Raw genomic sequence first — 13,379 nt, 5'->3', positions numbered from 1 at the left:
CATTGACTTTTGCTTTCTCAAATCAGCATCTCTCCACAGGACCTCAAAACGGTTACTGTCGACAGTGTAGAAAAGGGAAACAAAGGTAAATCACTGCTTAATGAGGAGCAAGGCATTAATTAGAAATGAATTACAAAGATGCAATTCATTTTGTTGCAAATAGAAATGGATCTCTTGTAGGCAAATGGTGATATTACAGCCCAAGGCTATGTACAGAGAACAGGCACAGAACATGTAGAATAAGGCATCAGACAACCTGAAATGAAATGCAGATGGTAGCAATAAATACTAAGACAGATGCAAAAAGAAACAGATAAACAACAAAAAACCAGCTAGGCTTATTTTAGATCATGGTCCATTCCCCAGAGCATCACGAATGCTTAGCCCAGTAAAACAAAAGGCAATCCGACTGTTTCAGTTTTGAAAAATAAGCCCCTACGTTTTCATTTATCTGGAAAATGTAGGTTCATCAGAAAAGTGAGATAACCCAATTCTGCTGCCAGAGTGCGAAGAAGAAAGTAAGAGAGCCCGTCTTCAAAAAAATACAGTTCCAGACTAAAGGACAGACTGATGGTACTGCTGTCTTCTTGGAAGGACAAAAATTTAAGAATAAATCAATCCATATTGAACGAAAAACAGAACCCACAATTTTTTCTGACTGTCCTGGTGGACAACAGGATGACCATGAGCCAGCACTGGGCCCTTGTGGCCAGGAAGCCAATGGTACCTGGGGTGGGTTAGAAGGGGGTGGTCAGTAGGTCAGAGAGGTTCTCCTGCCCCTCTGCTCTGCCCTGGGGAGACCACATCTGGAATATTGTGTCCAGTTGTGGCTCCTCAGTTCCAGCAGGACAGGGAACTGCTGGAGAGAGTCCAGCGCAGCCACCAAGATGCTGGAGGGAGTGGAGCATCTCCCATGTGAGGAAAGGCTGAGGGAGCTGGGGCTCTGGAGCTGGACAAGAGGAGACTGAGGGGGGACTCATTCCTGGGGATCAAGATGGAAAGGGGGAGTGTCAGGAGGATGGAGCCAGGCTCTTCTGGTGACAACCAATGGTAGGACAAGGGGCAATGGGTTCAAACTGGAACACAGGAGGTTCCACTTAAATTTGAGAAGAAACTTGTTCCTGGTGAGGGTGGCAGAGCCTGGCCCAGGCTGCCCAGGGGGTTGTGGAGTCTCCTTCTCTGCAGACATTCCAACCCGCCTGGACACCTTCCTGTGTAACCTCATCTGGGTGTTCCTGCTCCATGGGGGGATTGCACTGGATGATGTTCTGAGGTCCCTTCCAACCCCTGACATCCTGGGATTCTGTGATATATATTGTGGGGTATGGGATAGACTGAGGAACGCTCTGCTAAAACACGTTCTCAGCACTCCTCAGAGGACGAGCAGCACAGCACGCCGCAGAGCCGGCTCCTCTGCAGCCCTTTGCTGCTTCACCCGCCACAGAAGCGCAGCCCAACTCCTGCACCTAAAGAATGCAGATCAGTATCTACGCTCTGCAACAACCTGGAATCAGCCCCCGTCGTCCTGCCCAGGGAAACACGAGTGGCGAAAGCCCCCGGAAGGGTCACAGAGGAGCAGGCGCCTGTGCACATGACACGGGCAGTCAGCAAGTGCTTTCCAATGAACAGAACTTAGACATCCAAACTATTTGGAAGAACAGAAATATTGATCTTTGATTTTGGCTTTTCAAGTCAATTTAAAAAGGTTAAGAAGACTGAACAACATGAATGAAAGAAAGTACTTAGGTTGAGGTGAAAGAAAACAATGCAAATCATCTGAATTCTTCATTGTCTCCACTCTCCTCCCAGTTTCTCAGTTTGCCTATGAAATTTATGTTCGCAAAACTTCACTGCGCAGCTGAAGTTAAATGTTTGGTTTATGCACCTCCTTACAGATGCTCAGTTTGTACCTTATTGGTGTGTAACTATCAGTATAGTTCTCTTTCATCTCTGACAAAGCTCTTCATTTGACTTTATTTGAACCAGTAAGTTCAAGAATGAAACTCTTTTCTCCCCCCAGAAAATGTGAAGAAACATAGGTGAAAATGAGTTTATATACGCTAAAGCTCAGGAACATTTAATTTAGTTAATGAGCAAATCATTTTATGTTCCTTTGCCTTCCAACAACAATACATATAGTATTTTCCTCCATATTCTCTGGTCTTTGTAGGCCTATTTATACCTAGCACAATTCATCCAGTGTGTTGGATATGAAAAGGCCTTTTGTTTTAATTTTATTATTTATTTTTAAGTGCATTTCCAACCTCTGTGGGCTTCTGCATTAGCTGCAGATAGAGCCAGAAAAACCTCATTCCGAATCTGAGGCTGATGCTGGAGCGCTGGCTCTTGTTCTGTAAATATTCATGGAATTTAGGAAGGAGAGGGAGGGAGAGAGAGGAGAGCAGGGGAGGGGGAGCAGAAGCACGAGTGTGCATCTCAAGCAGTTCTCCTTAGGATTCTCTGTCTGTTGTTGCGCCAGCCTACAAGAAACAGGTTTAACAAAAGAATCCAGCAAAGAGCAAAACACATGGTTTGGAGCCAGAAGAAAACCAGGATATGAAGCAAACGGCTGGAGAAGCTGCAATTCAGTGCCTGCAGCTACACAAGAGTGAAGGGCAGCCCGAGAAAGGTGGCTCGGAGCCTCATTTTGTAATAACCCAAATAATTTGTCTGAGACTTTGCCCCCAGTCATTTCAACCTCGCTACAAGTTCAAAACTGTACCTTCCCTTAGGTGGCCCCTATCAGATTGTCATAGACTTGTGGCCATTGTTTTTCCTATATATGGAATAAGTAGTTCAGTGGTACTGAATACTGAGAACCAGCACTTAACACACCTAATTAGGTGCTTCGAACAAAATGTGCAACGTAGAGGCACAATACAAGAATGGACAGCACTAATTCTCTCTGTTCTTTAAGAAGGGATGTTCTGGAAGACACATGCAAATTAGGAAAAACTGCTTTTGTGCAAAGTAGCCATAATAGCAGACAGAGAACATGGTATAGTGCAATGTGATGTATAGAATAAAGCATGCTGGGAAAACCGCTCTCCAGGAAAAGGCCAGATTGGGAGAGATCTTGTCAGTCAACTGCACCAGGAACTGAAGTACAGGGCGCAAGAGCCACCACACACGGGAGCAGCTCTCCCTGCGCGGGGAGTGAAAAGAAAACGAACCGCTGAGACAGCTCAGGGTGGCTGGGAAGACATCTGGCCTCAGCAGTGCTGAAAGAAAGGGAAGCCAAACAAGCATTACAGAATCTGTATCAACTAGCCAAGGATAAGATGTTTTGGGAATGTTTTCTTCGGTTGGGCCTTTGTTTAGTGTCACCATCAGTGCATCCAGGCCAAAAAGCCTCAAGTCTAGAGCGGCAGGGAAACGGGACAGAACAAGCGACTCAACAGGGCGGGTAAATTCAGGTAGAAATATGTTAGCGCTCTAAAACTGAACACTCTGTCACGGGATGTAGAACAAAACTACGGGAATCTCCTTAAAACATTCCTTACTTTCTAATTTAGAAGTAGGGATTGAACAAACTAATCCCTTCAAAAAAACCAGTTCACATGCTAATTTTTTTCCACCTTTGGAGCAGGAGCTGGAACAAAGAGGAAAAGCGAGCTCTGCGCTCCAAATGGATGAGGGATGGCAGGTTTGGGATCGGGCCAAAGAAGGGGCTTGGCAATGCTATAAATCTTACAGTAATAAAACGAAAGAACCTTGAGCAAAATTCATCCTTCCACTAAGCCTTCAAAAAAATTCCACCCCTTGTGAAAAATGATATACTGACAGATGAAAAAATATACCATCACCCTTCCTATTTCCAGGCATATATCCAACACATCTGGACAACACCTGTACAAGATCCCCCCCTCCCCGCCGCACTGAATTGCTTTGCTATGATTTAACCAGGTTGCTTCTACAGAGCAGGTAACGTCACCTGCCTTGGCACGTTGTGCATCGGTTACGGCTCCTAAAGTAACAGAGACTTAAAAACTGAAGCAAAAATCCCACAAGCAAAGGTACACTGGGCGCCTCAAAGCAAATACACACACCAAGCACAAAAAGGCAGGGATTTCTAAGTGCCACTTGAACACAAATCAACAATAATCAATATTGCTGTGACTGAGAAGGCAAACAGCATGATAGTAGGAAAAGAAAAGCCACCTGGTGGATTTGACACTGGGAAAAAAGAATTATAAACAACTCTCTTCGCTAATTTAATGCAAGCATTAAAGGAGGACTTTAGCAGGAAGAACAGATTTCAGAAAATATAATGATCCTGCAGGCTCAGAAGACAGAAAGGATACAGCAGTACAGTGAGATGAAGCCCAGCACCACGGAACAAACTAAGCAACAAAGAGATGAAGTGTCGCAACAAGGATGAAGAACAGCAACAAAGCAGATGAGGTGCAATAGACAGGCAAGACTTCGGGCTGGAAATGGCAGAAAAGACTCTAAAGATGGACAAAAACGGTAGGAAGATATGTTGGGCCATCCTAGAGACTTCTGCTAAGGATGGCAGAAAGGGAAGCTGACAACAAATTAAAGTAAAAAAAAGTGATGAATAAAAAGGTAGAACTCATCCGGGCTAGCATCGCTCCCAAACACTGAACAACTAAACAGTCCTGCAGCACTTCTCCAAAAAGAGAACGTGACACTAACACTCAAACAAGCGACTAGAAGTATGTCTTGAGAGCAAAACGAACAGCAAGCAAAGAAGGCAGAGAAGAACAACATATCATGTAACACTGTGACAGGCAGGGCAGCAAGCATGGGAAGGTGAAGATGTGCTCTTGAGGAACCGGCCAAAAAAGGCCGTTAAATCTTGTGAAGTGAATTTCAATTAAGCATAAAGAATAGGAAAGAGAGTGAAAATAATTCTTAATCAAATTGGGAAAAGGCAAGACAGAAAGGTCTTAAAACTACCGCTTGACAGGTTCAGAGATGATGGGCAAGAAGGACGACGTGCCAGAAGCTTGAATCAAGACCCGTGTCATACAAGGGCGCTGGAGAAGGAAGAGAAAGATTGAGGAGCCAACCTCCTACAACAGCAGAGGACAGATCACAGAAACGACTTCTACCTCTTAAATTCTGTCTGAAGTCCTACATCACGAGTGGCGCTCCCACGTTCATATTCAACACGATAATACACGGAAATTCACCGAGCATGGACCTGCTGCCGCTCTCAAGAAAGCCAGCCACTGCAGCAATACCTCGAGGCCTGCAAGCAGGCTTTTCCTTGATTCGAAAGTTAATACAACTTCAAACAATAATGAATCAAAACCAACGTGGCTCAAAATTAATACAGCTAGAAATAACTGTTATTCTTTTTTTCTTTGTCAGCAAAACCCTCATTTAACGTTCAGTGGTATTAGAAGAGTACTTGGCTGCCGGAGAAACGGACGGAGCTGAGTGATCCCGTAAAGACAAGACATTACGCTGAGAAACAGGCAACCATGCTCTTCACAAGCCTGAGCAGAGTTTTAATCCTGGATCCAATATTGACTTAAACAGTGACCCTGACTAACTCAACCTTTCCATCTTCCTGGCTCCATCTCCCCCACTGAAGTACTGTGCAGATCTGTTAATATTTGTACAGCACTCTGAACATGCCTAACACAAAGGGTTATAGCTATTATGGAACAACGCTCCTAAACCTTTCTGAAACAAATACAGTAATTCAATATTACCATCAAATTAAAAAGAAGAAACGCTGAAAACAAGACCAATGCTAAAACACTAGCCTTTACGCCTTTCCTCAGGACCTACATATGAGACCCAACTACGGGAATTATTTCTTAAATGTTTGAACATGATAAATATTTAAAAAAAACCACACATTAAAAGCTATTTCTTTCCGTAAAAGTTCAAAAGTTCATTTAAAGAGATCATCAATCTCAATGAGAGCTACAATTTGTCAACCGGCTGCCCTGACCACTCAGTCCGTGTCGTGCTGTAAACTCACATTAGGACCAAGCCCTGACTCTGACTTCCTTACGGCAAAGGCCAGCACGGCCGGCGGCGCTCCCCGCGGCAGCCTGCACCCAGCTGCCCCCAGCCCCGCAGCTGCCTGCCCGGAACGAGCTTGCCATGGAAACACTGGGCAGGACCTGCATTCGTTTTAGCTGACGTGCAAAAATGACAACGTGGTTCAGCCTCTACTATTTTTAAAGGGTTTCTTTTAAAAAAGCAAATAATTGACTGACTGGCACTTAGGCAATCCACTGGAAAAAAATGTTTTGCTGTTAAATCATCAAAATGCAAACATTAACTTACATTTTTTTCTCCTTTTCACTCCTCTGCAAATTTTAGCATATTTTAATTAGCAAGTGTTAGTTACCATAGCTACCATAACCATACTATCTTTGAAGCCTATTTTATTAAAAACCTGAAATTCATACTTCTACAGTATCGCAGTTAAGCTTATACAACATTTACAAGCATAACTGGTGTTATGTGGTGCAACATATGCACACCAAGACCAAAAAGAAATAACAACAGCGTAGGTCACCCTTATGTCTTCATGTCATAAAAATAAAGAAGTGACTAATAAGCAACTTCTGGCTATTAGCGTGAAGCAAAAAGCAAACGTGACTGAAGAACAAGCAGGTCAGTTGAGAAGAGTTTGAGACCAAAAATAGAAAGACATTTCTTTCTAGAATACAGACTGTGATACAGGGAAAGAGAAGAACAAATATAAGGGTAAAATCTTTTTGCACAGATGAATCACATCCTTTAAAATTCCTTTTTAGTGGCACTTTATCCTGCTGGTGACATATAAGCACCACCACTATCATCATGGTTGCTCCAAGACCCTACTTACCAGCTACAGCTTTAAAAGCTGCTGCCACTTAAGCTTTGTGAAATGTGCCATATTAGAACGCCAATGCAGAACAAACCAAAATGACACAAAAAACCCCACAATTGTGCCTCTGTATATCTCAGATATGCTCCTTCATATCTCAAATATGCTCCTACAGCAGAAACTAGAAAAAAGGGAAAAAGACCTCCTCCCTTCATCTTCAAAGAGTCAAACCAGAAATGGCCCAAACAGAAAGAGTGTGAAATTCAGCTTTAAACATTCTTTATGAATATTGCTACATTTGTATCCCAGACTGTACTTAAGAGTGCGATGGAGTTACTCTGTTACGCAAAATTACTTGGTGAACCTCTGCGTACAGCCGCATCTTTCAGCTGGTGGAAGGGTAACCCAGCAGCAGCGCGCTGCCAAGGCAGGCCACCGCCGGACAAAGGTCTTGGGCTTGTTGGTTTTGGTCGGTTGGTTGGCTTGGGGTTGGATTGTAGTTGTTGTGGTTGTTTGTGGGGTTTTTTGGTTTGTTTTTAAGCACACGCAGCTCCTTCAGCGCTGCACAAGCTGCTGAGCTCCCCTGCAGTGCCTGCAGAGCGCCCTTCGCACGGCAAGCACAGCAGACTGATGATCCAGGTAGGAAGAGCTGGACTTGCTGCCCAAAGGCAGCGACACGCAACACCATCCACAGGTACTCCAGAAAATAGCCCGACAGCCTCAGCCTGCAACGTCTGTACTCAGGGCAGCACTCAGGATCACCCAAAAAGCAGTTGCAAGTGTTCTGATATTTTTTCCTGGTGCTGTTTCTCCCCAGGTCCCTGTCACACACCATATGAGCTGCACAGCACCATGAGGGATAGACCTAGAGCTTTCTAGGAACAAAGAGTTAGCAAATGCTGGCCCCACCACAATAGTTCATTCTACAGGCTGGGAACGGAAACGTGACACATGGCCCATGTATTAACATAGGATGGAGCAGGGGTGCAGAGCGGCCGCAGCTGTGACCTGCTCTACCTGCTCCAACTCCCCACCCTGCCTGAATAGCACAAGGGATTGAAAAAAAGCAAATGAAAAGCAAAAAATCCCACAATTGTGCCTTTGTGTATCTCAGATATGCTCCTTCATATCTCAAATACGCTCCTACAAATATGCTCTACCTGCTCCAACTCCCCACCCTGCCTGAATAGCACAAGGAATTGAAAAAAAGCGTGAAGAAGCACAAGACAACAGAAACACCAATAAACACTTTATGTTAATGTTACACATCAAGACTGCTTCCTGACCTAAATTTTGTATATACTTGATATCATCCAAGACCTCATCTTGTAAATTCTCACCTATTCCAGCACTCGACGAAGGGTCTCTCCTCCCTCAGCTATCCACAGCAAAGAAGGCTGCTGCAGCTTTTGAGCCTGTATCCACCTTACGCAAAACTCAGTCACAGAATCATTTCATTTAAAATTGTTCTGAGATTTTACATCTTTCTGAGATACACAGCAAATTGCCTCACGGTGAGCTGTACAGATTTAAAAAATCGCCTAACCTACTTCAATAAGTGGAGCATAACATCGCATAAAGGGGCAAGAAATAATACAGATGCGCACAGGTATTAACACGTCTGCCGTGGCAGCTGGGGAATTGCTGTGAGAATCTGATGGAGATGCATCGGTTACAATCGCGTGGGTGGCAAATGTTGAGGGCAGCAGTTAGAACAATTATTTACTGTAGTCAGGGAAGAAGATAGTCGCTATTAACTTGTGAACAAACGTCGCCTGAAGCAGTGAACTTTAGAGCCCCTGAACCTCAGTTCATCCCACCTGCTACTCGTAACTTTGCCAAGCAAGAAAAGGCTCCAACAAGGTCATCTAAGGATCACGCTAGCTCCTATAAGGTGCATATACTACAGACAAAATTCTGCTCCTGACTACATTGGACAAGTGTGAAAAAGTTGCAGGTGGCACACGTATTTCAAGAAGAGGAACCAGAAAAACAGCTTTTTGGTATTTCGAGGAGAGGACAAAAGAGAAGGAAAAAGGAAAGGTGTGGATGGTCGAAAAGACAGACTTCAACTCTTCCACAAAAGCTGCCTACTATTCTCGTATTCTCAACAAGATAGACCAGTTAAAATATCACCTCAAAAAAACACTATTCAGTGAGACTCTAGCCTGCTGAGCTGTATTTTCAATTCAAGAGGTATACTAAACTATTCCTTTATTATTACATGACATCAGTTGCCTGTTAACCAAACGTTGAACTTGTTAGGGCACAAGACATTTATATTAATATGCCTTCTGTGGTCCAAAGAACTGCCTTAGTCCGGGGTTAACCATTCTGCTTTGAGCCCTGCTCTTGGGCTCGCTTCTGAACAAGCAGAAGCTTCCCAGACCAACACGTACCACCAGTGTCACCAGCTCCCAGCCCCACGCACATAGACACAAGGAAAGCGTACGGCTGCTCGGAGTCCGTCTATCACTTTGCTGTAGTACTGTTACATATAACTTCTTCCTGAAGTGTTCAAACTAAGATAGTGTTTATCTCTTCACCATACCAACTCTCATCACAACTACTTGATGCTCTGAGCATTCCCACCATGCTTCCATCCTTTTCTTTTTTCCCCCTTTTTAAATTCGGGATGCCCTCTCCTCTGCAGCAACAATGATACCCCACACAAGCACACAGGCTTCCAACCACAAAGGATCAAGGAAACCGCTTCTAGACTCTCTCAAATGAGGACAATTGTTTCATGAACTCTTTACATAACCTATGCTCCGACAAAACTTTGTACTATGGGTATGAACAAGCACTTATCCCTGCATGAACTCCTACTTTACAAAGGTTGAACTTGGAAAAGTATCTACATTTCTTTAAACGTAAAAAGAAAGGAAAACTCTTGTCAAAGGAAAAAAAACCATGACTCTAATATGAATCTCGTATCTGTGTTCTTCCTCTACTCCTTTTTTTTCAGGTCACTAGAAAGGAAAACCAAGAGGATTTGTTTCCCAGACTATGATTAACTCCTATTACATGGACACTGTTTGACCACGAAAATATATACAGATTTGCTTACTCGAGCAGCCTTGTTAAATCAATGTAAGAAAACTGGGCACCATTCAAACTACAAGAGAGTCCTGTGCAGGCTCCGAAAGATGACGTCTTCCTCCTTTCTTCTTTTTTGGGTTTTGTCTGTTCAATTTAACATCTGCACCATGGCTTTGATCCTGAAGCCTGTTTCCAACGGGGAATCCTTGGACCACAGCAGTAAATCTTTAAAGTCACTGATGTACTAATTTGTGCAGGTAAGGGTTCCTTTCAAAAATTCAAAATCAACGATGTCTATTTTACATATAAAAGCAACCTCATATGCATTATTTACTACTAAGGTAGGCTGGAATCCTTCAGAATGAAAAGTCCTATAAAAGCATGTGAAACATTACTGCAGACTTGTACAATTATTTTTTAAACTAAATAAAGAGTATGGCTAACCTCAGACTTGTCATATTTGCCATAGAAAGTTGTCATCATCTGTAAAAACAGAGGTGGTCACTATAAACTGAAAATTGTGCTAAGATGTCTTCACATAAGATCAACTTTTCTTCCCAAAGCTTTTAACTATAATAAAAAACCCCAGCAATATTAAAACTTTGGGGGGAAAATTGCAACTTTAAACATAAATAACCCTTTGTATACAACATATGGTTAATTCAATTATGGTATTTTAACACAGTGCGGGGTGGAAAGAAGCACAGAAGTACGGATTCATTTGGTGTTCAGGCGAGAAGTTTTCCAAGCACGTAAACTACAGATCTAGTCAGATATATTGAGATGTGACAGATGTAATAAAGATAACTGTATGTTTCTTTGTGTTCCTGGCTCAGCAGGAGAATTTCCTGCAGAAATTAAAATCTCTGGGGAGCAATTAGTGCAAATCACTAATGCAGGTAACAAGTCCTGTTCTCTGGAGGAAACAGTATATATTGGTTTGTTCTGGTTCAAGAGAGATAAAACAAAGGGAAACTGCACAGAGAGCACTTCTCCTAGGTATGTACAGGCACTGCCTGGAACAAGGGACATGACCAAGCAGGTGCTGGAAAACTGACGCAAGCTGGTAGGCTCAACATGTGAGCAAAATGCCTTTTACTGAATATTTTCCTGAAACACTTCCCTTGTGTTGAGATGAACGTGAGGAACAGAAAGGTCACCGCTTCTGCAGTTCCCCACTGAGAAAGAGGAAGGTGAGGTCCAGTTGGGATGCCTTTGAGAAGAGGCCAAGCAAACCCTGAACGCCCACACCGCTGTCTTCCATGGATGTGATGGGTAACTTGCAAGAAATACTACATATACCAGTTCTCCTCTGTGACAGACAAGGACAGAGAACACACAGGCTGGCACGGGACAACAAAAACTTAGCAGGACAATCCACTCCTCTGGTAGGCTACCTTATCAGTTCTCCTGAACTCCTGGACTTCCAAATATTCAGAAATTGCTAAAGCTTTACAGGGAAATGACATATATGTTAGCCTGTTTCTTGTTCTTTCCAGGCATCCATATGTGGCCACTACTGGAAACAGGATAATGGTAAAAGTTGCTGTCTGAGTCAGGGACCAAATGGACCACAACCAGGCTGAACTGCTTCAGGAACTGTTATTTTCAAAAATAAAAATAAATTTTAAAAATACTAGTTTTATATGACTCTAACACCAAGTTTCTCTGTTTAAAGGTGAGAACCAGCGTTGCCTTCTTAGAACTCAGTACCAGACAGCAGAGGTTTTTCAGCCCATTCCATATTTGGGGAAACAGATGTAACCCGTGTTTCTCCTCAACTGGAAAAGTCAGGTCAGAACCCAACGTCCACGCTGCTGCCCAGACCGACACTTCAAACGGTCGTTGCAGTATTTCAACAGCCTATTGGGCAAGCCCACGCTAACCGGTAATTTGTTACAAACAACATCAAACTTCCCTTCTGTGTCAGTTCAGGCTATGGCAGCCTGTTTCCTATGGCTGCAAGGGAACTACAGAGAGTCCTCAAGGCAACGTGCTGCCAAACAGTTGAGGACACACGTAGCGCAAGGGCTTAACCTATTTAAATGACAAAATATAGGTTTATGTCTCGGTATACACCTTAATTGGGCCTCTTAGCTGGAGAGGCATTTGTTAAGTTCAACACGAAACAACCAAATGTAGCAAGACCAAGCTTAACAAGCGTAGCATCTGAAGGTCTGGTCCCACTATTGCCTTCCAATTTGTGAAGTCACTTAAACTAACAATGTGGATATAAACCAGCACCTCTCTCATTTGGCAACACGCTGCCAAACTGCGAAGGTATATAAATGACTCCATGCACTATAAACACTGTGTATGAAAACATTAACTTTTTTGTTTCTTGGTAAGTTTCTGATGTCAGCCCCGGCTGCGGAGCGATGGTCACTACCAGGGCTCGGGGTTATTTTGGAAGAGAGTTCAGGCAGGAACGCGGTGCTGCCCGGCCGGGACCTGCAGCCCCTCGGCCACCCCACGGGACCCCCCACACCCCCTGCCACCCCACGGGACTCCCACCGCCCCAGCCACCCCACGGGACCCCCCACACCCCCTGCCACCCCACGGGACTCCCACCGCCCCAGCCCCCGCCGGCCCGCCCAGGCCCCGCGGAGCGGCGGGAGGGATGGGAGCCGCCCCCCCAGCCATGGCGACCCCGGTCCCGCCGCCTCCCCGCACCCCCCGGCTCTGAGCATGTGTCGGTGCGAAGCCGCCCCCTCCTCTCCCCCCTCAGCGGGGAGGGGGCGGCATTTGGGGCTTCCCCCGGCCCGCCCCCCCCCGCCCGGCCCGCCCTCACCTGCCAGCGCCAGGATCTGGGCCTTGTGCAGCAGCAGGCGGTCGCCCCACTCGCCGGGGCTCTCGTCGTCCTCCTCCGCCTCCTCGGGGTTGCGGTACACCGTGTACACCTTCTGGTTGTCGAAGTCGAGCCGGGACGTGGGGCTGAAGTCCCGCACGCAGGAGACGGGCAGCGCGTAGCAGACGTTGTCCTCCAGGAACCGCACAAAGGCGTACATGGTGCGGCGGGCGGGGCGGCCGCGGCCCCGCGCTGTTATTGTTCCTCACAATCCGCCCTCTGCGCTCGGCTGAGCTCGCCTGGCCGCGCCGCCAGCCGGGCAGCGCCGGCTCCGGGCAGGCACGAGCAATCCAGCGCGGAGCGACGCGAGGCGAGGGGCGGGTGGGGGCGGGAGGAGCAGCCCCCGCCCGGCTCTCCCAGCTCTCCCGCCCGGGCCGGGCCGGGAATCCCCCCCCCGGCGGCTCCGGGCGCGTCCCGGCTCCTCCGCGGGGCTGGGGCTCGGGCTCGGGCTCGGGCTCGCCTCCGCCACCCGGCAGGCCCGGGCCTGCCCCTCGCACCTCCGCCGCGGAGCGTGTTGGGCCGGGCAGGTGCTCTCGGACAGGGAACTGCTGGAGAGTCCAGCGCAGGGCAACAAAGATGCTGAAGGGAGTGGAGCATCTCCCGTGTGAGGAAAGGCTGAGGGAGCTGGGGCTCTGGAGCTGGACAAGAGGAGACTGAGGGGGGACTCATTCCTGGGGATCAATATGG

General features: G+C 46.0%; 1 protein-coding gene across 14 annotated transcripts in view; it reads right to left on the bottom strand.

Moving 5' to 3' along the window:
• LOC102088218 (BEN domain-containing protein 5) overlaps window positions 1–13,379 on the bottom strand; it is an 889,197-nt gene that overhangs the window by 351,509 nt on the left and 524,309 nt on the right. The window contains exon 1 of one of the 14 annotated variants that reach the window (XM_065071436.1): window positions 12,636–13,106. The exons of 12 other annotated variants lie outside the window; for them this stretch is intronic. In XM_065071436.1, coding sequence (XP_064927508.1) covers window positions 12,636–12,852 — 217 coding nt within the window. In that variant the 5' untranslated portion in view covers window positions 12,853–13,106. Of the gene's footprint in view, window positions 1–12,635; window positions 13,107–13,379 lie in introns of those variants that run through there. One more of the 14 variants, XM_065071435.1, reaches the window with a different exon arrangement.

Source organism: Columba livia, chromosome 8, assembly GCF_036013475.1.
Source record: "Columba livia isolate bColLiv1 breed racing homer chromosome 8, bColLiv1.pat.W.v2, whole genome shotgun sequence".
In the NCBI taxonomy this organism is placed as follows: Eukaryota; Metazoa; Chordata; class Aves; order Columbiformes; family Columbidae; genus Columba; species Columba livia.
The sequence above is the reverse complement of the archived record's forward strand: the minus strand, read 5'-3'. Positions and strand labels throughout refer to the sequence as shown.